The 25565-nt window shown below is 34.1% G+C and overlaps 3 protein-coding genes across 3 annotated transcripts; 1 reads left to right on the top strand and 2 right to left on the bottom strand.

The window, feature by feature from the left end:
- Positions 1-4470: 4470 nt before the first annotated feature.
- LOC116144284 lies at positions 4471-8625 on the bottom strand. The gene is made up of 7 exons (XM_031429755.1): positions 8515-8625; positions 7026-7140; positions 6865-6935; positions 5906-6193; positions 5676-5718; positions 4912-5020; positions 4471-4730 (listed from the first exon to the last, which is right to left on the bottom strand). The coding sequence occupies exons 2-7, from the start codon at positions 7114-7116 to the stop codon at positions 4652-4654; spliced, it is 681 nt and encodes a 226-aa protein (XP_031285615.1). The 5' UTR covers positions 7117-7140; positions 8515-8625; the 3' UTR covers positions 4471-4651.
- A 3566-nt stretch (positions 8626-12191) lies between these two features.
- On the top strand, positions 12192-15354 carry LOC116144208 (probable mitochondrial adenine nucleotide transporter BTL3). Its single transcript, XM_031429654.1, has 4 exons — positions 12192-12863; positions 13554-13857; positions 14137-14604; positions 14909-15354. The coding sequence occupies exons 1-4, from the start codon at positions 12409-12411 to the stop codon at positions 14981-14983; spliced, it is 1302 nt and encodes a 433-aa protein (XP_031285514.1). The 5' UTR covers positions 12192-12408; the 3' UTR covers positions 14984-15354.
- Positions 15355-15479: 125 nt separating this feature from the next.
- On the bottom strand, positions 15480-25463 carry LOC116144206 (cyclin-dependent kinase C-1-like). The gene is given in 13 exon segments (XM_031429653.1): positions 15480-16314; positions 16596-16666; positions 16813-16870; positions 16993-17132; positions 18002-18119; positions 18264-18384; positions 18460-18532; positions 18627-18736; positions 18823-18852; positions 18960-18986; positions 18989-19049; positions 19219-19299; positions 25333-25463. Coding segments are annotated over 12 exon segments (1362 nt in total). The 5' UTR covers positions 19240-19299; positions 25333-25463; the 3' UTR covers positions 15480-15782.
- Positions 25464-25565: the final 102 nt, after the last annotated feature.

Genomic DNA, 25565 nt, shown 5'->3' with positions numbered 1-25565 from the left:
GACACTTTTCCCTTACGGAAATGAAGCTTCCTCATTACAATAGGCAAAACATCTGAATTTCAGATCAAAGAGAATCCACTAAACAACTAATAGAAGAATGCATTTGAATTACATAAGTGACTTAGTAAAGCACCATTACCCAGGAAACAGTGATATTGACCTCATCAAAACTTGGCTTAAGTAACTGGAAGCATGAACAGCTGACAGGTATATGTTTTTGCATCCATTATGCCAGGGAAGTTGGTTTTTCTAGAATCAATTGTGTTAAAAGTTGATTGTGCAAAAAGAGACACGCATAACCCACCATTAATTCGTTTAACTAGCATAGAACTGTATTTTACACCATCATACTAAACAGATGCTTCTTGGAAAGTTCAGTAATCTTATATCAATAAATGTATTTAAATCAAAAAACAAAAACGACCTCCACCGTCCATACCCTGGTCTTCTTAATTGATACTATCATTATCATTAAAATAGGAAATACTAGCAGATCCAAACAAATTTTTTAGATATATATATATGAGAGGGAAGAGAGGTGGATAAACATAGACAATAAGGATACCAAATTCAAAAAAAGAAATGAACCAAGAATAAATTGGGCTGATACCATGCAATCTTTAGCAGAGTTGCTTTCTGAAAGCATTTGACGTAAAGTTATTAGCTAACTCCTATTAAATCTGATCTTTTGATCCTTTTTTTAGTGGTTGAAATTTCCTAATAGTCACAGTCAGGGCTTTACACTCAACACACCAATCTCTCCATCACTAGATAAAATAAAATGATTGTCTTCCAAGCTAGATCCAGAAAAATTGAGGAAGAAAATCCAAGATAGCAGCTTTGTGTATGCTAAAACCAAAATAAAATAATGCATTAGATACTAAAGAGAAATCTACTATTTTTAATCCTTGTTTTCTGTATGATTGAATAATATTATTACAAATTAAACACTAATAAAAACATTTAAAAAAAAGTCTTTAGTTCGTTGACATGTTAAAAATAGAAACTCAGGTTCTATCCTTTCCTTTTCACATTTTCTCAGCAATCAAATAAATAAAATTAGGAAAAAATAGAAGTAACCAAATTTAGCTTCTATAGCTGCAATCAAGAATCGATAGAAACAAACTTCCATCAACCATAGACAACTACAACTAAAATTCCAAAAAAAAAAAAAAAAAAAAAAGAAGAAGACACTTTCAACAGCATGCAAACCAGAATAACACAAATACAAAGCCGAACTTCTCCATCAGCTATCCGAAACAACAAACACTTCAATTTCCACATTTTCTCATCAACCAAACCAAAAAAAAACATAATACGAGACGATGATAAGATCTTTTGATTTCAAAAGAGAGGAATTCAAGTGGATTCGTTATCCGAATTTAAAGTACTTTGCACATAAGTCTTGTATAAAGGTTCCGTTAATTAATCTGAGAGGATCCCTAGCTATTGTCAATGTTCTCCCTTATAACGAGATGGAGATATGGGTGATGAAAGATTATGATAAGAAAGAGTATTATTGGGTAAGAGAATTTAGATTTAGTGATGTTAATATAAATCATTTTAATTCATATCGACATGGGTTTACTGAAAACTTTGGTGCTTGGGGCCACCGAAGTTTATATGTCGATACTTATCCCAATAAACATCATGTTATTGATCTTAAGAAAAATCAGATGGATTACATTGATAAAAGGATTTGCATTCTGCAAGAGGATTATACAGACGGCAAGAGGGATGTCTATAGTTATACCAGGAGTGTTATTCGTCTTAAAAACTTTGGCAACCCCGTTGCAAATCATTCTTATAATTTCCTCAAAACAGCCCGCAACATCTATGTTTCCCCTCGATAATTATGAGAATTTAACTTTCACATTCTCCAGACAGTTCGTCATATTTATGTTTCGCCTAATGAAACAAACGATGGTGACCATTAGAATTTTAGTTTTGTTTCCTTGTTTCTTTTGACTATGCTGTAATGAATGATAGATATTTTTCTTAATTTTAATTGTATTTTCCTTTTTCAATTGTTGAAACTCGTACAAACAATGGCGAATTGCATGTGTATGAGTTCATATAGAGTTTTAAAGGAATCAAAACTCAAAACTTTTTAAATTCTAATTATAATCAGTTTTTAATATTATAAAATTTCAGTATCACCTTTGCTAAAAATTGAAAAGGATAAATTCACCCCTCTTATTCCTTGCCCATCTTCAAACTAATCGTCAAATTACCACCTATCATCGCCACACACCACTGTGACCATCGAGTGAGAGTCTCCTTCTCCTCATCTTCGTCACTGATTGGTATTCATTTCATGATCGGTTAGTTTTCGGTTTTGCTTTTGTTTATGGCTTGTTTAAGTTAGATTCTTGGTTGATCGTGGAGAGTTTTAGAGCAAGGAATCAGGGAAAAAAACGAATATTTTCTTTTGCTCTATAAAGTAAATTTGAATCTCGAGAATTTCCGAATAGTTGTTCAAAGACTATGTTTGTTTCCATGGAAAATACTAAATTTATAATCAAAGATGCAAGCTGAGGTTTGGCATTGAGTTTAAGACTGTAGAATTTGATTGTCTAGTGACTGATTTTCTCAGCTACCAAACAGAACCTCAGATTTAGTGATAATTACTGATTGATTTCGTTTAATATTTGTCTTGTTTATGGTTATATGCTCAAATGGATTGGTTTTTTCAGATTGAGTTTACGATATTAATGGAAATCACCAACTGCCCGAGTACTTCTGGGAAGAACAAGCAGCAGTGCTATGGTAATTTTCCTACTCATATCGTTGTCGATATCTTTTTGAGGTTGCCCGTAAAATTGCTTTTGCGTTTTCGATGTGTGTCGAAGATGTGGTGCAGCATTATCGACAGTGTTTCTTTCGCTAACATGTACGAATCAGCACGTGTTGAAGAGCCTCAAAATTCTTTATAGTCCTCCATATTTGAAGTTAGTGAAGAAATACCATTCCATTCCATATGATGAGGCTAATTATGCAATCAAGAAAAGTGAAATTCCTATCCTAGAGTTTTCAGAGAAGAGGGAAAAGGAGGACTATAAACTTTGTTGTGTTGCTTATGGTTTATTATGGGTTCGAGTTATACAAATGTGTGTTGAATTACATCAACAACATGAATTAGTCTTTCTATTGAATCCTCCCATGGGAGAAGTTTTAGAGCTACCAAATGTAACGAATCCCACATCGGAAGCGTATTGGGGAGGTCCTGAGCTTATAAATGGGGGGAGTCCCTCCACCTAATAGGTTAGTCTTTTGGGTGTGAAACTCCCAGCCCGTGATAAGTGGTATCAGAGCAGATCTGATCTGTCTTTCGATATCCTGCCAAACGCCCACATAGGGACGTTCACATGTGATTGTGGGTCCACACGAGAGTGAGGTGGACGGATAGGCAGGGGACTCTACCTGTGACAAGGGCATCACAAGATTGGGTGGAGAAGAATGTAACGAATCTCAAATCAAAAATGTATTGGGAAGGTCATGGGCTTATAAATAGAGAGAGTCCATTCACCTAATAGGTTAGCCTTTTGGGTGTAAAACTCACAGCCCATGACACAAAGCCAATGGCAGGGCTATTGAAAACCGATGGTATGTGGAAGGAATTGTTGTATGGAATGGGATTTGATTGTACAACTAGCACAGACAAGGTTGTTCGAGTGCTTAGTATACGAAACACGCAATTCGAGACTCAAGTTTACACTTTGGGCACAAATTCTTAGCGACAAATCTCCTCAAACCCCTCTTGTATTCTAAGTTCTTGTGGAGTGACTGCATATGAAGATATGCATTGGATGCCTTTTTTCATAGGAGGTAACCAATATGAGACGATGATTGTGTCTTTCAATTTCAAGGAAGAAGAATTCAAGTGGACTCGTCATCCAAAATTGGAGTACTCTTGCAGATTTGCATAAAAAATATTCATTGATTAGTTTGAGAGGATCCCTGGCTATTGTTAGTATATGGGTGCTGAAAGATTATGAGAAGAAAGACTACTATTGGGTAAGAGAATTCAGATTAAATACTCTGGTGTTATAAGACCTGATGATATAGCTTATTGGCAAAGTTCTGGGACTATAATGGAAAACTTTGGTGCCTGTGGACATGAGGTTTATTTTTTGACACTTTTCACCATGGGGATTATGTTATCGATCTTCTGACGAATCATATACAACACATTAATGAATGCATTCCGCCAGAGGATTATAATTATGGTGTACTGGATGGTTTAACTTTTAAAAGGATTGTCAACAGTTATGCAAGGAGTGTTCTTAGTCTTAGAAACTTTGGCAACCCTATTGCAAATCATGGCGATCATACTTGCAACTTTCTCAAGAGAGTTCAGAGTGTTTATGTTAATTTGTAACCAATAATGGATATGTTAATCTTTTTCTTAATTTGTGGTAATTTATTTTGGTTATCTTTTTTTTTTTTTTTTGTATACTTCATACAATATTTAATAATCAAAGCATTAAATTGCATACCAAACCTCAATCATCCTAGTTATGTACAAAGGCCGGAAGCCTAAAAGATATAAACATTGCCAAACCCAGAAAAGGGAACTGAAACAAGTGATTCCTGAGCAAACTTTCAAAGTGGTTTAAGCATGAGATATAAGTCGGAAATGTCATAGAAATTAGACCTGGCTAAAACCATCGCTGTTCAGTCGAACCCTCAGGGTCAGATATATCAATATTAAGGTCCCCAAGCTTGACCTGACACCAGAGAGAAAATAAAAAGATGGTTAGTCTTAACTGGCTGCTAAAGAAAGGATTGGTAAAAGATGTTAATGGCATTTTAGAGCTAAGTCAAAAGGATGCGACATTATGCATAGGAAGGTGTAGTCTCAGATCATCCCATAGGTATATGCAGTTTGCTTGAGATTCTAGAGCTTACAATATAGAGAATAGGAGGACAACTTTTCTTGAGTCGAATGAGGCAGCACGTCTATATCTTCTCCATCTATTAATTGGTGCATCATGAATCCTCTCGGTCGGTGATTTATCTGTTGAAACAAACACTAGTTTAGTTAGTTGTCAGCACAGTTTAATTGGCATAAGTTGCAAAGCAGTGACCAAAATATTTGATAAATGTATCACTTATACAGAGGGGATTGATACAACATGAGACATGAGTTTTTTGAAGATAGTATGCAGAAATTAAGGAGCCTAAGAAATCCAACATAAGTGAATTTCAATATGTTGGATTTCAGGCTGTCAGAGAAGAAGGTAACGAGCAATCTAGGAAGAAACTGCCGGGACAGAGAGGGCAATTCCAAGCAGAGCAGCCATACGGAGACCTACAGGCTTTGATGACACATGTGACAGAGACAATTATATCTGGAAGCAAGGCTGTAAGGCAGAGTGAACCAATAAAGATCACCTTGGTTTGCATAGGGATATAGTTCCATGCAATGTAGTAACCACACACCTGTTGTCTATTTGTGAGTTTGAAAGTGCCCGTGCATGTGTGTGCATTAGCCAAAATTATACTGGGATTATGAATGTCATGTAAAGTTCTTTCCTCGGGTTTGATCTTGTAATTGAGAAGTCATGGAAGGGCTTATATTCTATAATGAAGAACATTCTAAGTGAAAGTAAAAATTATCAAAATTTGCAAGAATTTTCCATAATTATTCAAAAAAATCTAAAAATTCTCACCTATATTTAAGCTTGCTTGCCTCTGCAACACCTTTTGCATATGCTGCAAGCCAACAAGTAACTAAAATTATAAAAAGAAGAGAAAAGTACAAAGACTACCAACAATTAAGAAAAATAAGCAATCACTTGAAGATTATGTTTTTCCAAACTTTTCCAGACCACATCTAACACTGATATAAGAATGATTCCTCTAAGTCCACACAATATGCAGAAAAGGAAAAAAGACTTACATTTATCGTGCCCTCACTTTTTATACTGCCGACAATTTCATCATTGGATTTAAGTGGTTCCAAATTTTCCTTATCAATGTTAATGTCCACAATACAAGATTGATAAGCATCGGTACTTTTCATCGGTAGATTGATGCAGTTTTGAAAATCCAGTTGGTCATCCAGGCACATCTGATTTTTAGATGGAAAAGGAACTTCAACAAAGCTCAAAAAAGCTAACTGTGATGTACATTCTGGACTGGTGACGTCTTCCTCAGGCAACACTGAAATGCCATACACATCTTGAACCTGCACATACAAAAATCAAGTTCATAGAACTATAGAGTTTCCAACTTCAGACAAGGTATTCATTTGGAGGAAAGTACACAAATACCAAATTAAATTGAGACACAATCATTTAGGATGGAGAATTCTTACCAAAGTTTTGACAGATTAAAGAGAGCCTAGTTATAAGGTTATGGTAGTTCAAAGATGCAGGAAGGAAATTGAAATGAAAAACAGGGATTGATTTTCAAGCAAGCATTAACATTGTGGCTTGTGGCCAGTACTATAGCAGATTTATGTTGTTGCTTAAGGCAAACACAGATTTATGTTGTTGCTTAAACCAAACACAGATTTATGTTGTTGCTTAAACCAAACACAGAAGTTACAAGTTCAAAAAAAGAAATTGAATTTCCATGTACAACTATAAGGTCATCGGTAGCTTCAATCAAATTTTTTGAAGCATCAAGTTCTCACTCAAAATACGAGGATCCAATTACACAAAGAACAAAGTAAAGCATGACATCTTAAGATGAACTTACATTTGAACAGTGAACAGTGATGATTAAGTAAATTAAGTAAAGCATAACATTAAGATGAACTTACATGTGAACAGTGAGGAAGTAAAGGATACATATTAAGATGAACTTCCATGTGAACAACGAAAAGTAAAGGATGCCATATTAAGATGAACTTACACGTGAACTGTGAAAGGGACACTTTTCCCTTACTGGAAATGAAGCTTCCTCAATTACAATAGGCAAAACATCTGAAATTTCAGATCAAAGAGAATCCACTAAACAACTAATAGAAGAATGCATATTGAATTACATAAGTGACTTAAGTAAAGCACCATTACCCAGAGAACAGTGATGATTGACCTCATCAAAACTTGGCTTAAGTAACTGGAAGCATGAACAGCTGACAGGTAGACTGTTATTTGCATCCATTATGCCAGGGAAGTATGGTTTTTCCTAGAATCAATTGTGTTAAAAGTTGATTGTGCAAAAAGAGAGTATGCATAACCCACCATTAATTCGTTTAACTAGCATAGAACCGTATGATAGTACAACATCATATTAAACAGATGCTTCTTGGAAAGTTCAGTAATAATCTATATCAATAAATGTATTTAAATCAAAACAAAAACAAGACCAATCCACCATCCATACCCATGGTCTTCTTAATTGATACTATCATTATCATTAAAATAGGAAAATACTAGCAGATTCCAAAACAAATTTTATATATATATATATATATATATATATGAGAGGGAGAGCGAGAGTGGATAAACATAGACAATAAAGGATACCAAATTCAAAAAAAGACAATGAACCAAGAATAAGTTGGGCTGATACCCATGTCAATCTTTAGCAGAGTTGCTTTCTGAAAGCATTTTGACGTAAAGTTGATTAGCTAACTCCTATTAAATCTGATCTTTTGATCCTTTTTTTAGTGGTTGAAATTTCCTAATAGTCACAGTCAGGGCTTTACACATCAACACACCAAATTCTCTCCATCACTAGATAAAATAAAATGATTTGTCTTCCAAGCTAGATCCAGAAAAATTGAGGAAGAAAATCCAAGATAGCAGCAATTTGTGTATGCTAAAACCAAAATAAAATAAATGCATTAGATAGCTAAAGAGAATTCTACTATTTTTAATCCTTGTTTTCTGTATGAATTGAGTAAATATTATTACAAATTAAACACTAATAAAAACATTTAAAAAAAAAAGTCTTTAGTTCGTTGACATGTTAAAAATAGAAACTCAAGGTTCTATCCTTCCTTTTCCACATTTTCTCAGCAATAAATAAATAAATTTAGGAAAAAAATAGAAGTACAAAATTTTAGCTTCTATAGAATGCAAATCAAGAAAATCGGAAGTAGAAAACAAACTTCCACATCAACCATAGACAACTACAAACTAAAATTCCAAAAAAAAAAAAAAAAAAAAAAAAAAGAAGAACTTTCAACAGCATGCAAACCAAGAATAACACAAATACAAGCCGAACTTCTACATCAGCTATCCGTAACAAAAACACTTCAATTTCTCACATTTCTCATCACCCAAACCAAAAAAAAAACATACTTTTTGTCTGAAATTAAACTCTCTTTCACTGCCAAATCAGGAATAAAATAAGAAACAGCAAAACTTACATCAGCCAGCCAAAACACACAAACACTTCAACTTCTCATCACTTCATCACATTTTCTCATCGTTTTGTCAGCAGCCAAACAGAGAAACAGTAATGATCTGACTCTAAACCACTAGCAACCACTAAACCGCGCGAAATCGAAGTATTCATGCAAATTACACACCATTGCTAAAAAGAGATGAATACCTCCAAACCAAAACGAGGTCGTTTCTGACGAAATACGAAATAGGCTCGTTTAGAAGAGAAGAGAGCGATTAGTAAGCTCGAACGAATATAAATTCTCACCTCGTCGCATGAATTGGCCGCCATTGGAGAGAATTTGTGAAGAGTATTAGAAAGAAGTGAAAGAAAGAGAGAGAAGGAAGAGTGAATTTTCGAGTTCCAGAAAATAGAAAATTTGAAAAATTAAAATAAAAACTGAAAGAACGACGTGGCATAAAGTCTGACTTGGACAATCGCAACAACGCCAAATCTTCTTATATTTTTGATTAAAGCCTAAGTGCCCTTCCTCTTATTTTCTTCTCATTTTATTTATTGAATGAATTAAATTTATCTTATCTTAATTTTAATTTAATTTTTGCTCCTCTAATTAATCTCGTTCATTAATGGATCAAATTGAGAGACCGCATTTATCCTCTGCACTTTTTAATTACAAATATTTAAGACAAGCTCCAACACCATTAAAGACGCCAATTAAATAAATAAATATAGATTATTTATTTATTTTAGTGATTAATGTCACATAGATATACTTTATGGAAGGTATTTTTATATAAATTATGAAAGTATCATATAGTCTATAATCTTTTTCATGATTATATCTTCCAAAAATTTGTCATTAATTTAAGTTTTTATTAGGAATACATTAGACATATCTAATCCTGAGAGTTCAAAGTAATTTACCTTCATCTAATCTTGGCGTTTTTCAAATAATTTGAATTGATAAGGGGCTGTTAGATATAAAATTTAATCGTAGAAGTGAAGGGCAAAAGAGGAAAAGAAAAAATTGAGAGGATAATAAAATAGAAATCGATGTACTAGATTTGTCCGGTTGTCTCCAATGAGGTGCATGTGATCTACAAGTGAGAGAAAAAAATAAAAAGAGGAGTCACGGGTTTCCTGTTCCTATTCCAAACTCTTGTTTTTCTCAATTCCACCCCTGATTTTCCAATCATCTTCCCACTATTTTGACCCACATTTGACAATGACCCCCCCACCATAACATAGTAACATGTGATTTTTTCCTTTCTCCCATCTTGGTATGGTACCCACATCCACACTTTCTATGGTTAAGAGGGTAATTTGGGAATTTTGTAATATAGTTTTAGTGACGTTGAGTCGATTCAAGGTTTTGAATCTGGGAATTTGATTCTTCAATCATACTGTAATACAAGATGTTAATGTTCGTTCAATTCTGAATCTTTGAATTTGATTATTGGGATATATTTTATATACCCAAATGATTATAGTGCAATATATAAACTATACATACAAAGTTGAGATCCAAACTATATTTCATGCGTAACAATCGATTTGTGACTATACTTATAAGATAATGAAATAAATAAATTTACTTATCAAATCAACTACTATGAGTTAAAAGTGTAAATTACTATTTATTTTAAAAATCATTTAGTAACGTTAATTAATACATTTCATATAATATAAATATACACATTATAATAAAAATAAAGAAGTTAAATATATTCACATATTAACATACCTTAATCGAAAGGGTCTAAGAGTCATCCACACTTGATCCAAAAGCCACTAGAAAAGGAACGTTACCCTTTTAGGGTGCATAATTCTCATTCTAGAGGGTTATAAGTGTAACCACTATTAAACTAGGATGTATATGGAACTTGATTTAGAGAGATTAATGTTCTTTCTTACATATATGGAGCCAACACCCAATAAATATCTTTATGTTATTTGTATGTTTGTCCAACAAAAATATGTGACCTATTGATTCTTTTGCATAATTGACAAAGACATTGAACATTTTACTCACCATACCACCTCCATACTTTGCTCTACTTTTTTTTTTTTGTTTTTCTATAATATAAAACTATAATAAAAAATAAATAATATAATTTATTATAAAGTTGTTGGAAATTATCTTTATAAATAATAGAAAAAATTGATAGATCTTGATCAAGGTGTGATGTACCAACTTGAATATTTAAATAGAAATTGAAAAAAATAATTTTATGCCAACAACAGACAGAGGATATTAATTTTATAATAAGTGCACCCATTTGTGAGTTGTAGTATGTACGAATGCCAACAGATGAAACAGCTTTAGAAATTGCTTGGCAGGAATGTTTTGGGCTTCCTTTAGAATAGCCTCTTTACCAAATGGGCTTTTGGGCAAATAGTAATGGGCCCATGCTAGAGCCCAATTACATCTCGATCCCTTCCGCATGCTTACGGGTTCCATGTTAAAAAAAAATATATAAGAATGCTAGACCAACAACACCTTCTCACAACTTTCTCTACAATTTACCACATGTCAGTTTCTTATTTGTCATCTATAATGATTTCACTTGATAAATTGTAGTGATATATAACAAACTACTATTTATGGAAACTATATTAAGACATCCAAAAACACAAATCTAAGACCGGTAAAGCCGTAGTTTTTTTTTTTTTTTTTAAATATTAAGACAACCACACCTATCGGAGTAGGACATATTCCATGAACAAGTTGAATGGAAAATGAGCAAGATTCTTTTATCAGGATAGGTATAGTTTCTAGGTATGTGAGCCACTATTTGATTATTAAATATGCTACTGTCAAGTAGAATAGTAATATTCTATGGAATTTTAACCTCAAAATTTTCTATTTCAATGCTTGGTAAAGCTCCATTTGATTGTAAAAATCAATTATCTACAAATTAATTAATCAAAACTTATATAGATTTGGCAATTGACAAGGGTATCCTAGAGAAGATAAAATATGAACAAATAAATCATTCCCTCAAAGTTATAAAGAAATTATATAATTATTAAATATTAATCGAAATTATTTATATATGAATCGACACATCCTAGAAAATAATGGCAAATTGGCAATTGACATTCTTTGTGTTATGATTGGATCAACATTATGTTAATTGATATCTACTCATATCCCTCCCATTATCAAAATGCATGCTTGCAATTATAATTTATAACTATTTGATCGAATAAAAAATTTTATGTTATCAAATAATATTAATTCATCGTAGTATGAACACCCTGCACACAACTTCAAGATATAGCTATTTATAAAGTTCACATTACATGCGTTTGACCAATTCGTGAGTAGTTTAAATAATTAGGATAAATTGAAAATAATGTAGATAGGCATATAATTTTAGACTTAGGTAAGAAATTGTGACGGTGAGTTATTGTGCTAATCTTTATAGAAGATTAGTCGAAATACGAATAAATTGAGGTTTATCTAACTTGTATCTCATTTTATTATAATACTTAAAACATTCAACCAAATGACACACACTAAACGTAATTGACAATCAAATTATTAAGATTCAAAACTCGATAGAGATATTTTGTACAAATAATGTTATACTTACAACTGAATCATATAATCAAACATATAACCAGATAAAAAATCATTTTACATTAATTTTATAAAAATTTTCCTTGATTATTCGTTGTAAACATGGCGTTATTCATTTTATAATATATTAAGTTTCATAAACCAAAAGGTTGGTATTTCACATAATAAACAGTAGAAACATATGCACACGTGTGAAATGTGTCACAGCCAAACAGATGTTTAGCAAACAGTGTTGCCGATGTTGTGAGTGTTGTCAAAAAACAACCGAAGAAAAACAAACGACTAAATGCCGCGGCGATCAAGCCTAAGACTTAAGACCACAACAAGAACTAAGAAGGGAAGCATATTAATTTACGCATCTCCAAAAATTCCCATCTGTTATTCTCCCTCAAATCAAATCAATTCCATTCCTTTCTCTCTTCCTCTTCACGCCTCCTCTCTCTACAAAAACCCCATTTCGTTTCATGTAATGTAATGCTAGTTACACTCACCATTACCAACCACCCGCGATAACAATGTACGGTCAAGATCGGTCTTTGAGCTTCGATTCTTTGATCAAAGGCCAGTCCTTTTCTGATCAAGCTGTTCCTTTTGTTTATGGGGGATTGTTTCTTGATGATCATACGGTTTCTCCTTCGTTTGTTTCGTTAATCTTGAAGAGTGGTGGCGGGGGTGGTGCCGGTAGTAGTTCGGGTTTTGGGTTGGGAAAAACGGTGCGTTTAGTGAAGAGGCGGCGAGGGGGAGGTGGGTTTTTATCAGTGAGTTTATCGGTGAAGGGGAGTGACGGTGGGTATGTCGGGGAATCGAGTGAGAGTTGGGGGCCAAATGAGGATGGACAAAGTAAAGGTGCGGATATGGAGGTGGAGGAGGAAACGGTGACACTTAAGGTGGAGGAGAACGAGAAGGACTTAGGTGCTTTTAATACTACCAAGCATTTGTTGGCTGGTGCTGTTTCTGCTGCTGTCTCGAGGTTCGGTTTTTGCCTTGCTTTTATGTTTTTGTTTTGTTTGTTTTTATTGTTGTGGTTATTTTGTAAATGGACTTGCTAGGACTCTGTTGCAATTGTAAAAAACAAAATGTCATTTTTAACTGTTAGACTAACATAGATAAATATTTCTCATGGTTTGGACCTGGGAAATGAAAATTTTCAGCTGCACGTTCTTTTAGAATCTGAACTTGAACTCCTGGATGATCGGAGTTTTGCTAAAAGACAATTTTTTGTTGAACTCCTTCTAAGGATTGATATAAGTTCACCAAAGTTTGTCTTAGTGGTAATATGGAGCTTTTGACTTCTAATTTGTTGAGTAGTAACCTAGAATGTCAAACTTGTAGTTTGAATGTCACTGATTTTCGTTTGATATGTTGTAGATGGAACATTCTAAGCTTATTCGGTAATGAAAATTCTGATGTTTTTTTTTTTTTTTTTGTTCAGGTACAAATTAAAATGTTTTGGTTCCAGTTTTTCTATAATTTTATGTAGAACAAATCTCGTGCATGTGTACACCCCAATGATTTTTTTCTGTTCCCCTATGTTGTGTTGCTTATTATAGTTATCACTAGATATTGTAGTTTCACTGCTCTATGAATCTAGTTTTATGAATACAAATTGTTCTGTTAACTTAGATTTTCGCTGAAATTCTTTTTGGTGTCGTGCTATCAGAACTTTTGTTGCCCCTCTTGAAAGACTAAAGTTAGAATACATAGTCCGCGGTGAACAGAAGAACCTTTTTGACCTTATAAAGACAATTGCCGCTACTCAAGGGTTGAAAGGTTTTTGGAAAGGAAATTTTGTTAATATTCTTCGTACTGCTCCATTTAAGGCTATCAACTTTTATGCTTATGATACATACAGAAGTCATCTGCTGAAATTGACTGGGAATGAGGAAACCACAAATTTTGAGCGGTTTGTTGCTGGTGCTGCATCTGGAATCACTGCTACCTTGCTCTGCTTACCATTGGACACTGTAAGTGCGAGTTTATGATTATTTTTATCGTGGTCATGTAATTTGCTGTCGTGAAACAATTTCTCTTTTGGCGTAAGTTGTTTTGTGTTTAAGCTCTCTTGATATCTGTTATATTTGGTTAGAGAGATCACAGGAGAAGTAAGCATATTTCAAGGAGTTTACACTACTTGCTCTGAGCATGTTCTGGCCATAGAAATCTGTTAATATCCTTTCTTATATGTATATTTTGGCTGAACCCTGATAAAATCTTACTGCCTACCGACATGATAAATGTTGCAGATAAGGACAGTTATGGTAGCACCTGGTGGAGAAGCATTGGGTGGTCTAATTGGTGCTTTCCGCCACATGATCCAAACTGAAGGATTCTTTTCTCTTTATAAGGGTTTGGTACCCTCAATTGCAAGCATGGCACCTTCAGGTGCTGTATTCTATGGTGTCTATGATATACTGAAGTCAGCTTATCTCCATTCACCGGAAGGGAGGAAAAGAATTCAGTATATGAAACAGGGAGGTCAGGAACTGAATGCCTTGGAACAACTGGAGTTGGGTCCAATCAGAACATTGCTTTATGGGGCAATCGCTGGTGCTTGTGCTGAAGCTGCTACATACCCCTTTGAAGTCGTGAGAAGACAACTTCAGATGCAAGTCCACGCAACAAAGTTAAGTGCATTGGCTACCTGTGTCAAGATAGTTGAGCAAGGAGGTGTTCCTGCTCTCTATGCAGGATTAATTCCTAGCTTATTGCAGGTCTGATGTTTTATCTCTCTTTTTTTGGCTTTCACATGCCCTCTCTATGATATAGATTTTTTTGATATGGATAAGGAGTTTCTTATGTGGTCCATGTGCATCATCAACTTGGCTTTGCCTTTTTGTGGGGAATCAATCAAAAAGTCTAAAATGTCTATGTTGCATCTTTTTCTCTACCATAATATTAGAGTTGATCAAATTGTGTTTATCTTCTATTATATGTAAATTGTTCACTTTGTATAACGAACATTATTTTTTTGTGAATCGCAACTTAATTTATCTTTTTGTTTTTGTGATCATTCAGGTTCTACCATCAGCTGCCATAAGTTATTTTGTATACGAGTTCATGAAGATTGTGCTCAAAGTTGAATCTGCATAGACATTCAATCCAACCAATTAAAACGTCTAGGAGCCGGAGTGGGATGAGGCTGAGAATGTTGCATATTTTGCCAAAGAAAAAATTTAAATTGTTTTGGCTGTGATTCTGAGAGTGGAGTTTGTTTTTGTTGTACCATTTTCTAACACCAGCGATGGCTAATGTCCCCTTGCATCATCTTTTAGTTTTAGGCTTTAGCCTCTCCTGGCTCTCTTCTAACGTAAAGAGAATTAAGTTCAGCTAAATGCTAATGTTAGTAGACATCTATGCTTTATGTATGCCTTTCTTTGTCTTTTTCTCTTTCTTATATTATGTGATAAGTGATGCATAAATTAAGCCTCAATGGGATTACAAAGTTGGTGAATAAATTGAGATTGAACAAACTTCAGAGTATCTGTATCCAAAAACATGGACATTTAAGAAAACTTGAAGATAATCTCCAAATAACTTTCCTTTTCCAAGAACACAATTTGTGAAGCATGTAAATAACATGGGCAAATGTTGAACAAAACTTGTACTCTTTTCAAAACTGAGAATTCTGGTCTGTACAGATAAAAAACACATAAGATTAATCTTCAAATTTTCACCAGCACTTAATTAAAATGCCGTATGAAGACGAGGCACCTGAACGAAAACAGCTTTTAGATATAAAACAAAAAGCCAATAAAATACGAAGTCTTGAGTCTTGACATAACTCGAAAAGCATCCCAAACCGAGGCCAGATAAATTCATCTCAGTTTATTGGATTACTTATATTCAGTTAGTGTAGTATCTGATTGACTTCAAGCAGTACCTATAAACCTTATTGCTGCCAACCATATTGTTGATTTCGACTACCACCTGGTGGGTTTGGACCTCGGCCAGTGCCGGAGTTTCCATATTGACCACTTTGGGAATAGTTTGGAGGGCCAACACCATAGCCACCACTGGGTCCTCTGGGACCATTAGCAGGCATACCACTGCCAGCATATGGTGGACCACGCCCTTGTGGTGGATATGGCCCATTGTTGTACCCTCCAACTTGGCCTCCACGATTTTGGTTATATCCCCCGCTTTGGTTTCCGCTTGCATACCTGTTTGGGCCTCCAGGAGGCCCTCGAGGCTTTCCATAGTGATGGTGACCAGGACCAGCAGGAACCGGAGGCGCTGCATTATTCATAGGATGATTTGGTCCAGACCAGTGATGAGACTGCCCAGTATGTTGTATAGGAGGCAGGCGACCATGCTGCTGTGAGTGATGTATTTTCTGTCTCTTTGCCGCTTCTTCATGTTGTCGTTGCTGCTGCCTTCTTTTCTTGGTCTGGTACTCATGTGATGATTCGTATTGAGGCAAGCTGCATAAATAAATAAGGACAATATAACATTCCATATAATCAAGCAATCAAGTAGAGGTTGGCTAAAATTTGGAATTGCTTCCTCTTTCAAGCAAACACTATTAGAATATAACAAGTAGCAAGCATAGGATTATCAACCGAACTGATGCGAGCTCATTTGCCAGATGTCACAAAAACGGGTTATTAAGACCCAAGATTGTTGCTAGCTCTTGTTTTCTGAAAGTATTATGGATATTATCTAACACAAATGGTTGGGAATATGATTAAGACAGGAGAGACACCTCTTGGGATCACAAGGTAAGGGGTCAGTCCAGAAATACTCGGCATCAAGTGCATCCTTTGCAGAGATTCTCTGCAAAAAAGAAAAGGGAATAAGTCAACAAACTAAAGAAAATTTGAAAATGTAGTATTGAAGCATCATATATAACGATGTGGTGCAACAGAATGAGGATATAATATGCGGACAGCCAATTCACAAAAATAGTTTCAGTGTGATACCTGGGAAGGATCAAGCATTAGCATTTTCTCCAATAATTCTAGAGCATGGCGGTCAAAACTGTAAAAGCAAATAAACTTTCACCAAAATATAATTTTGTGCACACACAAAGTTCCATTATTTTGTGATTAAAAAATAAGGAAACAACACTAGATTTGAAAGGCAAATATTTCTTTACGCACTGTCTGAAAACCTCCCTGACACGCCTCTTCATGGGCCTTGAGGGCTTCAAATTGTTATACCCAGGCATCTTGGAGACACCAGGCCAGATGACTTCATCAGGAGAACCACAAAGCTCAAATATCTTATTCAATTGCTCAGGCTGCAATTAAAGTTAAAAATTTATACATAAGATGTAGCTACCAGAAATATCAATCAATTTTATATCATAAGTGAAGAAGAAGTGATAAAACTGTAATCAATGTCATTTGATCCCTCACAGAAATTTCCCAACGGTTCCAATGCCTTAGGATAGCGAAATGAAAACAACTGAACGTCTAACATCAGAAGCAATTATAAACTGAAAGTAGTGGCTGATTAGTTGCATATAGAATGAGAATCAATGCACTTAAAAGTAGTATATTGACAAATTATGGCACAGCCCTAACAAGAAAGGAGCACAAATTGGGTTAAGAATAATCTTGCTTGAACCTACAATATAAAACAGATTGACAGTCTATATTAAAGGTTCAATAGGTAGTCACCCTTCCTATCAACAACAAGAAAATACTGCACGAAGTCTTTGTCCTAAAAGCTAGAACCATTTCAGCTTTCATCTCAAATTCCCCTATGCTCACAAGGTTGCAAACCTTCACCTTAAGTTACTATTCTATTGTTGTCATAAAGACATAAACACATTTCTCTCTCCAAGTCTACAGTACATTCCAGTTGAGCTCTGCAGAAATCATTCTGCCTCACTACATTATCATTAAGAAACAGATTCCTCCATCAAGGGAAAAATATAAAACCAACCTTAATTTACCACCAGAAGCCATATCTCACTTGCATTACATTCAAATCTAAGTTCATCATTTTCAAAAGGTGAAATTTATGTGAAAAAACACAATCTTGAAGAGGAAGGCCAAGCAAGTCAGGAATTTAATACAATCAAATCACTTTACAAGCACAATCACACAAATTCCCGAGCAATAATCACAGCAGACAAAAACAAATCCAGGACATACACCTAACCTCATTTTTTCCTGGCAAGATAGGCTTTCCATTCAATAGCTCTGCAAAGATGCACCCAACAGACCACATGTCAACAGCTGGTCCATACCTTGTGGCTCCAAGTAGCAACTCCGGAGGTCTGGCCAATTCACATGTTTCAGAACCAATTAAATATATAAACTCAAGCAAATTCTTAAAAAAAAAAATAATAATGTTGTATACGGAGATCATGCTTGGCAATACATATGCAATTTATCATGCTGTTTGTAAAGTTGAGACTTACCGATACCACAAAGTAATAACACGATTTGTAAGAGTGTTATTGTGGTCATAAGAAAATGACCTCGCAAGACCAAAATCCGCTAGCTTCAAATTTCCTTCATTATCTATCAAAAGATTTGAACCTGCAGGAAGAAGTTTTGTTCAGTCATAACCAAGTTAAATTAACAAAAAGGTCCAAAATGCAAAATGATAATAACCTTTAATATCCCTGTGAAGTACTTGATTAACATGACAGTAGTGGAGCCCAGTGAGCAGCTGCCTCATATAACACTTCCAAAACAAACAAAGAATTCACATATTATCAATCACTAGACGTTTGATGCAAAAGAAATAACCGTCTTCTTAAGTATCAGTAATATAATACCTTTATCTGGGGAATTGTAAATCTGAGTCCAGGACGATCAGCAAGGCCCGTCAAGTCATGGTCCATGTACTCAAAAACCATATAGGTACTTCCTTTGTACTTGTTACCATCTGTAGTCTCGACAAAGACACAACTCAAATGAACTTTCAAGATACTAAAACCAACTTAACTACAGTCTGTGCAACAGCTTACTCACCTGGCCTCCCTTGCTCATCCCTCTCAGGACCTTTAAGCGAAAGGATAATGTTAGAGGTATGAACAATATAGATCCAATATTGTTGGTAGAACTTCAAAGAAAGTAGCAAATGTGCTAAACAGCTAAAACAAACTTACCCGGAGAATTGACAATCTCTTTCAGCTTAATACATTTTCATGATGAAGCTTCTTCAAAATTTTAATTTCACGAATGGCGGTGATAGGGAACTACAAAATTAACAAAATAAGTGTCAAAAAATTATAGAATCAAATGCTTTGTGTGCATGGCGAAACAGCTACTTTTTGAAATCTTGGACGTGTGATAAACCAAAACAAATTTTAACTAACTACCATCTGCCTGAAAATAAAAGCACATATTAACCTAAAAGAAACATACCCCTTCTTTCTCATTATCCATTCGTATCTTTTTCAAAGCAACAATCTCCCCAGTCTGATTTCTCTAGCCATGAACACTTGTCTGCAAAACGAGACATAAATTTATTTTGTATTGCCTCAAACATCTAAAGAGTCAATTTTCCTTACTTCCATAAAAGGATACCTAAAAGACATAAACTTTAAGTAAAAAATTCAAAAAATAAAAATAAATTTATGACACAAACATAAATCTCAATCGATCACAAAAAAGGGAAATCCCCTAAACATAAACCCCACGCAACACAGAATTAAAATTAAGACTTTATCCTCCCACGGATCCAATTTGCAAGATTCCTCGCAGATTATATATATGATACACAAAACACCATGGGTAAGAATTATTTAGGCAAAAGGGTACCTAAAACAACAAAGGTTTTGATTAAAGTGAAGGCTTGACTTACCCATAAGTTCCTTCACCAATCGCTCCAATCTCTCGAAGCAGTCGACACTACGAGAACCCCAAGCTGCGGTGGCTCCTCCACGTTTAGCTGGCCGGTGCCGCCACTGCCATCCTCACAACAACCTCGTTTCCGTCGAGACGCTACCAGGATTTTTTGAAGACTTCCCTTGTATTTCTACTGTTGTTTCCACGTGAGACTCACGTGACTATTTAAAGGACGTGATGATTGGGCTGAGCTGGCCCAATCCTAACTCTTAGGACAATTTTTTTTATTTGCCTCCTCAATAATAAATTATTACTTTAAATATACATGTTAATATATCATAATCATATTAATTAAATTGAAAATTTAGATTTCAACTTTATAAATATAAGAAAAAAAGAGTTTTTTTCTGGCCAGGTTTAAATTCTATTATTTTAAAACAAGTGAATAATCAATCTTATTGTGTCATGCATTTATTGATTGTTTTTTTGTTTTATTGAGTTTATATTAATTATTTTTATTTTTTTGTTACTTTGATTGGGTGTGGTTATTAATTATTGGAAACCTCTTTGACTTTAGACACGAGTACAATTATACAACCATGAGGGCAATGAAGGAGATTGCATACAAAGTCCAAGTGAAGCATTGAGCCACAGAGGGAGTGGAATTGTGATGGCTAAATAATTGCCGTCACCGCAAAAATACACCAAAACATTCGAGCACCTGACTATTTTAGGAACCTTGAACTGATGAATTTGCTAGAAGAGAAAAGTGAAGAGAAAACGAGAGCAAGACAAATAAACTGGAGATGGGTGGAGTATGTCTGCAATGATTGGAGAGATATTTCAACAGCTGATGGCAAGCAAAACCTATCATCATCATCGCCCAGTCTAAGTTACGTCGATCAGCAACTGGTGGAAGGTGGTGCTGGCGCTGGTGCATGTGATTCGCCATTGGTTCATGATCGCCTGCATTTTATTTGTAGGAAGTGGTGGTGTTGTGGAGTGTAACTGCTGGAGATATATGTGGGTATGGAGAGAACGAAGGCCTTGAAATGATAAAGTTTCTCCTTTGTGCTCTGTTTCAAATCAAATAATATTGGTTTCAACAATGTTTCAATTATTTTTATATGAAAACTACGCGCGAATGTAAAACTTACTCGCCAATGATGATAGGATCTCTCTCCGTAAGTTTTTTGTTTCTTTGCGAATGACGTCGTGATCTTAGTTTTGTTTCTTTGCGAATGGCGTCGTTGTCCAAGGACCAGTTTATAGACGAAGGGACCCATCAAGAGTCTACATATTTGTCAATGTAGGATTGTGATCACTTGATATATCTGTCAGCATAGTATCCTATGATATCTAATATGTTTATATAATAGTTAATACAATTTATTCACGATACATATAGAGAGTGTACTAAACCTTTTGATATTAATATGTATCTTATGATACAATATGTATTCATTCATATTTTTAAAAATATAGATACGACTTTATTAATTTAGGTCAAAAGCCCAAAAAAATTTAGGTGGAACCGGGTCACCACTCGATTCACTAAAACTTGTTCAAATTTACCTATTTTGCATGAAAAAGTGAAGAGGAACAATGTTGAAAAAGTAACCGTCCGGCTTGGCCCACGCGGGTTACTGATTTTGGCGGCCGGTCCTACCCCGCCGCCAACAAAGACAGGCCAGGTTAGGCTCGTCATTTTTTTGGGATTGCTAGCCCAGCCCAGCCCGTCAACCCTAACCCCCGGATTAGGCTGAGGTCGGGCCGGGTTAGCCCCCTTTTTTTATTTTTGTTTTATTTGTTTTGTTTAGTTAACTTTCAAATAAATAATTAACAATTTATAAATGAATAAATGTAATTGTTTTTAGTTAACTTTTCAAATATTAATAATTAAATTAAATTATTATTATTATTATTTTTTGTTAACATTTCAAATTATTCAATTTTATACAATAAAATTGTAATATAAGAAAATTAGATTTATTCATTTATCAAAAATAAAATAAGAAATTAACAACAATTATTTGCCTCGTTAAAAACCTCACCAGAAAAACCCAATGGGACAAAAACTTGGTAAAGAAAAAGCGTGCAATAATTGACAATTAATTTACAAGTTACAATTTACAAAACAACTAATTTGGGGGTAGTTTACACATACAATATTTTTATGCAATATTATTATGACAAAATAAATTGAATGATTTTAAATTTAAATTAAACTTTCACTCAATCATCTTTTGTCACATAATGCTATATGAGAAATATTGTCTGAGAATTTGTATATGTAGTATTACTCTTATCGGTTTGGGTCATCAATGGTCAATTTGTTAATAAGTCGTTTTATAATGTCGTATTAGGACTAGTCTTAAAAAATGTTTGATTTTTTATTAAATATATTTTAATGCTAAGTATTAAAAAATTTATTATAAATAATAATAATATTTTGGATTATCTTTTTTATTTTTTAAATTTATATAGTTTAATTGTAAAATGTGATGGTATCTAGTTTATTAGTATTTGGTACGTTTTCATTGATGAAACTTTAGCAGAAAATGAATTATATTTTATACAAGATATGAAAATTTGAGAATAAGACTTTAATATTAATTTTCTTATATTTTACATACCATAAAAATAATAATAACAATGTGTCAGTTGGACCTCTCTTTGCAATTGCCCTTGAAACTAAACAAAAGTTGCTACTGTGGGCCTGTGGCCAATGTTCCCTGCAAAATTTAAAAAAAATAATTAATTTTTTATTATTTTTAATTCTTTTTCGGCCAACCCGTGGGGTTGGCTGTTGCAAACAAAATAGTAACCTGCTCCCAGGGGTGGCATGGCGGTTGGGTTCAACTCGACCCCCAATAAGTGGCCCGAGTTGAACCCTTTTAATGCGGTTTGGGTTAGGGTTGACCCTGCCTAACCCGACCCATTTGTTATACCTTTAGGAACATGTGTTTCCATTTTGCTGATAATAATAATACAAGGGAGATATATATATTAAATTGATCTTAAATAATAGGATAGTTGAGAGAAAATTATAGGTTATTAATTTTGTGATTAATTTGATTATGTAATCATAATTTAAAGTCAATAATATCACAAAATTCTTTATTAACCTTGGAGATATATTAATTTTTAGAAATTTTTATTATTTTATAATTTTTTTTAAAAAGACGTATCCTACGATACGATACGATATATATGTATACACAATTCAAAAAATTAGGTTTTTGATATACGATACAATACTGATTTGATAACCATTTTGTTAGTATAGTATGTGGTCACTTGATATTTTGTCAGCATACTATTATTTTACTGTGACTCATAAAGTTTGAACGAACTCAAAGGGATAGAACAAACTTTCTTATACTAACCCTTGGGATTGATAATACACTTCTCAAAAATATTTTATTAAACTGTATACATATTGTAAAGTTTTCCATAAAATCATTTTAAACGTATTTTTACTTTACTTTATTACAATTTTTTGACCTCATAAAACTTTTAACACTTGGCCTGATGTTTTTCAACCCAATAAACACGCTAGAAACTTCATGGTTCCCTCCATTAACGCAGTTTTATTCAATCGCTAAATTGTCTTCTTGGTTCGATGTTTTTTTTTTTTTTTTTTTTTTTCATATAAAATAATATCTTAAAATTAATTTAAGTTTTTTTCTTTTTCTTGTACATAGCTTGTATTAATTGTAAATATCAATTTTCGTGATGTTTATGGATATACTGCACTTAATTGGGCGGCATGTAATGGCAGATAAATTCCTTCAAAACTGATTTGCGGGCTTACTAAGGTAGATAAAGGTGTGCAGATACATTCTGCAGCTTCTCTTTGGTTATAATTGGGCCTTAAAAGCCATAGGTGCTGCTGGAGTAGACATCAATTTCCCTGATGTGATTCGATGGACTGCAACTCATTGGGCAAACAACATGTTGTAGGTGAACACCTTTAAAATCTTCTTGCTTATTCCCTCATTAAGTTCTCCCTATATAATGAGGTGGTGTATAACACTAAGTTTAACAGAATATTGGAGTGAAAATTACTTTTTTTTTTTTTTTGTGTTATTAATTACGTATTAGAATGAAAATGAATTGTTGGCCATCTCTGATTTGAACTCTCAAGTTTTGATTTGGATTTAAAAGGATGTTGATGTGCCAGAATTTTTTTTTTTTTTTGTTGATCGGAAGTATCCGAGTCAACTTATACGCACCTCAACTAATCATTTAGAGCTCTGAAATTGACAACCGGATAAATCCCCTCACTAATCACCCCTATTAGGGTCTGTAGGGACTGGAACTCAATAAGTTATCTTAGATCCATTTACATTTTTACCATAAGCCATAGTGGTGATTAGATGTGTCGGAACTTGTTGGAGAAAAAGCAATTGAGATTTGAGACAGTTTGAGTTTTTCACCATCATATCTAATTTCAAGCTGTCTATTTTTGTAAGTTAGTATTTCGGTTTAATGATTAAAATTGTATCTAGTTTAATGTTAATAGTAATTTTTTAGGTGACCTTTTGTTTGTATCAATTAGGTGCCCTTATGAAACTCATTATTTTTAATATAAAAAAGTGCCTTATGAAACTCATTTTTTTAATATAAAAAGTTTTGCTTACTTAAGCTATGAAGATGGTAACATAAGTAACATGTCAAATGTATTTGTTTTATGAGTAATGTTACACTTACACCATTTTTTTACATATTTTTATTACATCATGATGTACATATGCACAATCACAAATTCTATTACAATATTAAAAATTTAAAATAATTAAAATTTTGTATGATTGTGGTATATGTCACATCATGACGTAAAGAAATTGTATAAAAGAATAATGTAAGTGTAGCAGTATTCTTGTTTTTATTTATCAGCTTCTAAAGGCATCATCACCGCCAATACCCGGGGCGAAGTTCTTCCCCACACATTCTGTTGCAAGGCGAAGCTCTTCCTCTACCTTAAAATCCAATATTCTGGTTATGTCTTTCTCCCACACATGCATATATATCTCTAGCTACAAAGCTCTCTGCCTTCTTTGTTTCTTATCAATTTAACCTCTCCTTTCCTCCTTTTCATCCATTCCTAAAGAATAAACACATTACTCTGTTTCTGTAACTACTATCATATTTTCTCTCAACTTAAACTGCCAATATCCTCCAACTCTCGAAGCAGTCACACCTAAGAACCCCACACCGCGGTGGCTCCTCCACGAAGAGTTGGCCGAGCGCCGTCACTGCCATCTCCATACTCCAGTACACGCTTAACAAATCCTTTTCTTCATTCCTCATAAGCTAAAGACCCAAAAGGATAAAATTTAGATTAAAAAACCCACAAATTTTATTTTGATATTGCCTCAAACATAGTCAATTTTTCTCTACTTCCATAAAGGAATACCTAAAAGACATAAACTTTAAGTAAAAAATTCAAAAAATAAAAATAATTTATGACACAAACATAAATCTCAATCGATCAACAGAAAAGAATTCCCTAAACATAAACCCCACGCAACACAGAATTAAATTAAGACTTTACCTCCCACGGATCCAGTTTGCAAGATTACTCGCAGATTATATATATGAATACACAAAACAACAGTGGTAAAAATTATTTAGGCAAAGGGTACCAAAAAACGAAAGGTTTTGAAAGTGAAAGGCTTGGCTTCCCCATAAGTTCCTTCACCAATCTGCTCCAATCTCTCGAAGCAGTCGACACTACGAGAACCCCAAGCTGGCGGTGGCTCCTCCACTTAGCTGACCGAGTGCCGCCACTGCCATCTCTCACAACAACCTCGATTCCGTCGAGACAATACCAGATTTTTTGAAGACTTCCCTTGTGATTTCTACTGTTTTTTCCACGAGACTCAATGACTATTTAAGGAACCATGATTTTTGCTGAG

Source organism: Pistacia vera, unplaced genomic scaffold, assembly GCF_008641045.1.
Source record: "Pistacia vera cultivar Batoury unplaced genomic scaffold, PisVer_v2 Contig44, whole genome shotgun sequence".
Classification (NCBI taxonomy): Eukaryota; Viridiplantae; Streptophyta; class Magnoliopsida; order Sapindales; family Anacardiaceae; genus Pistacia; species Pistacia vera.
This window is presented reverse-complemented; position numbering and strand designations above follow the sequence as displayed.

Coding starts and splice junctions, on each gene's coding strand:
- LOC116144284 (XM_031429755.1), bottom strand. CDS start 7,116: ATGGATGCAAATAACAGTCTACCTGTCAGCTGTTCATGCTTCCAGTTA. Junction 6,194..6,864: donor GTCCCTTTCACAGTTCACGT/GTAAGTTCATCT, acceptor TTGTATGTGCAG/GTTCAAGATGTGTATGGCAT. Junction 5,719..5,905: donor AAAGTGAGGGCACGATAAAT/GTAAGTCTTTTT, acceptor GTTGGCTTGCAG/CATATGCAAAAGGTGTTGCA.
- LOC116144208 (XM_031429654.1), top strand. CDS start 12,409: ATGTACGGTCAAGATCGGTCTTTGAGCTTCGATTCTTTGATCAAAGGC. Junction 12,864..13,553: donor GTTTCTGCTGCTGTCTCGAG/GTTCGGTTTTTG, acceptor TCGTGCTATCAG/AACTTTTGTTGCCCCTCTTG. Junction 14,605..14,908: donor TAATTCCTAGCTTATTGCAG/GTCTGATGTTTT, acceptor GTGATCATTCAG/GTTCTACCATCAGCTGCCAT.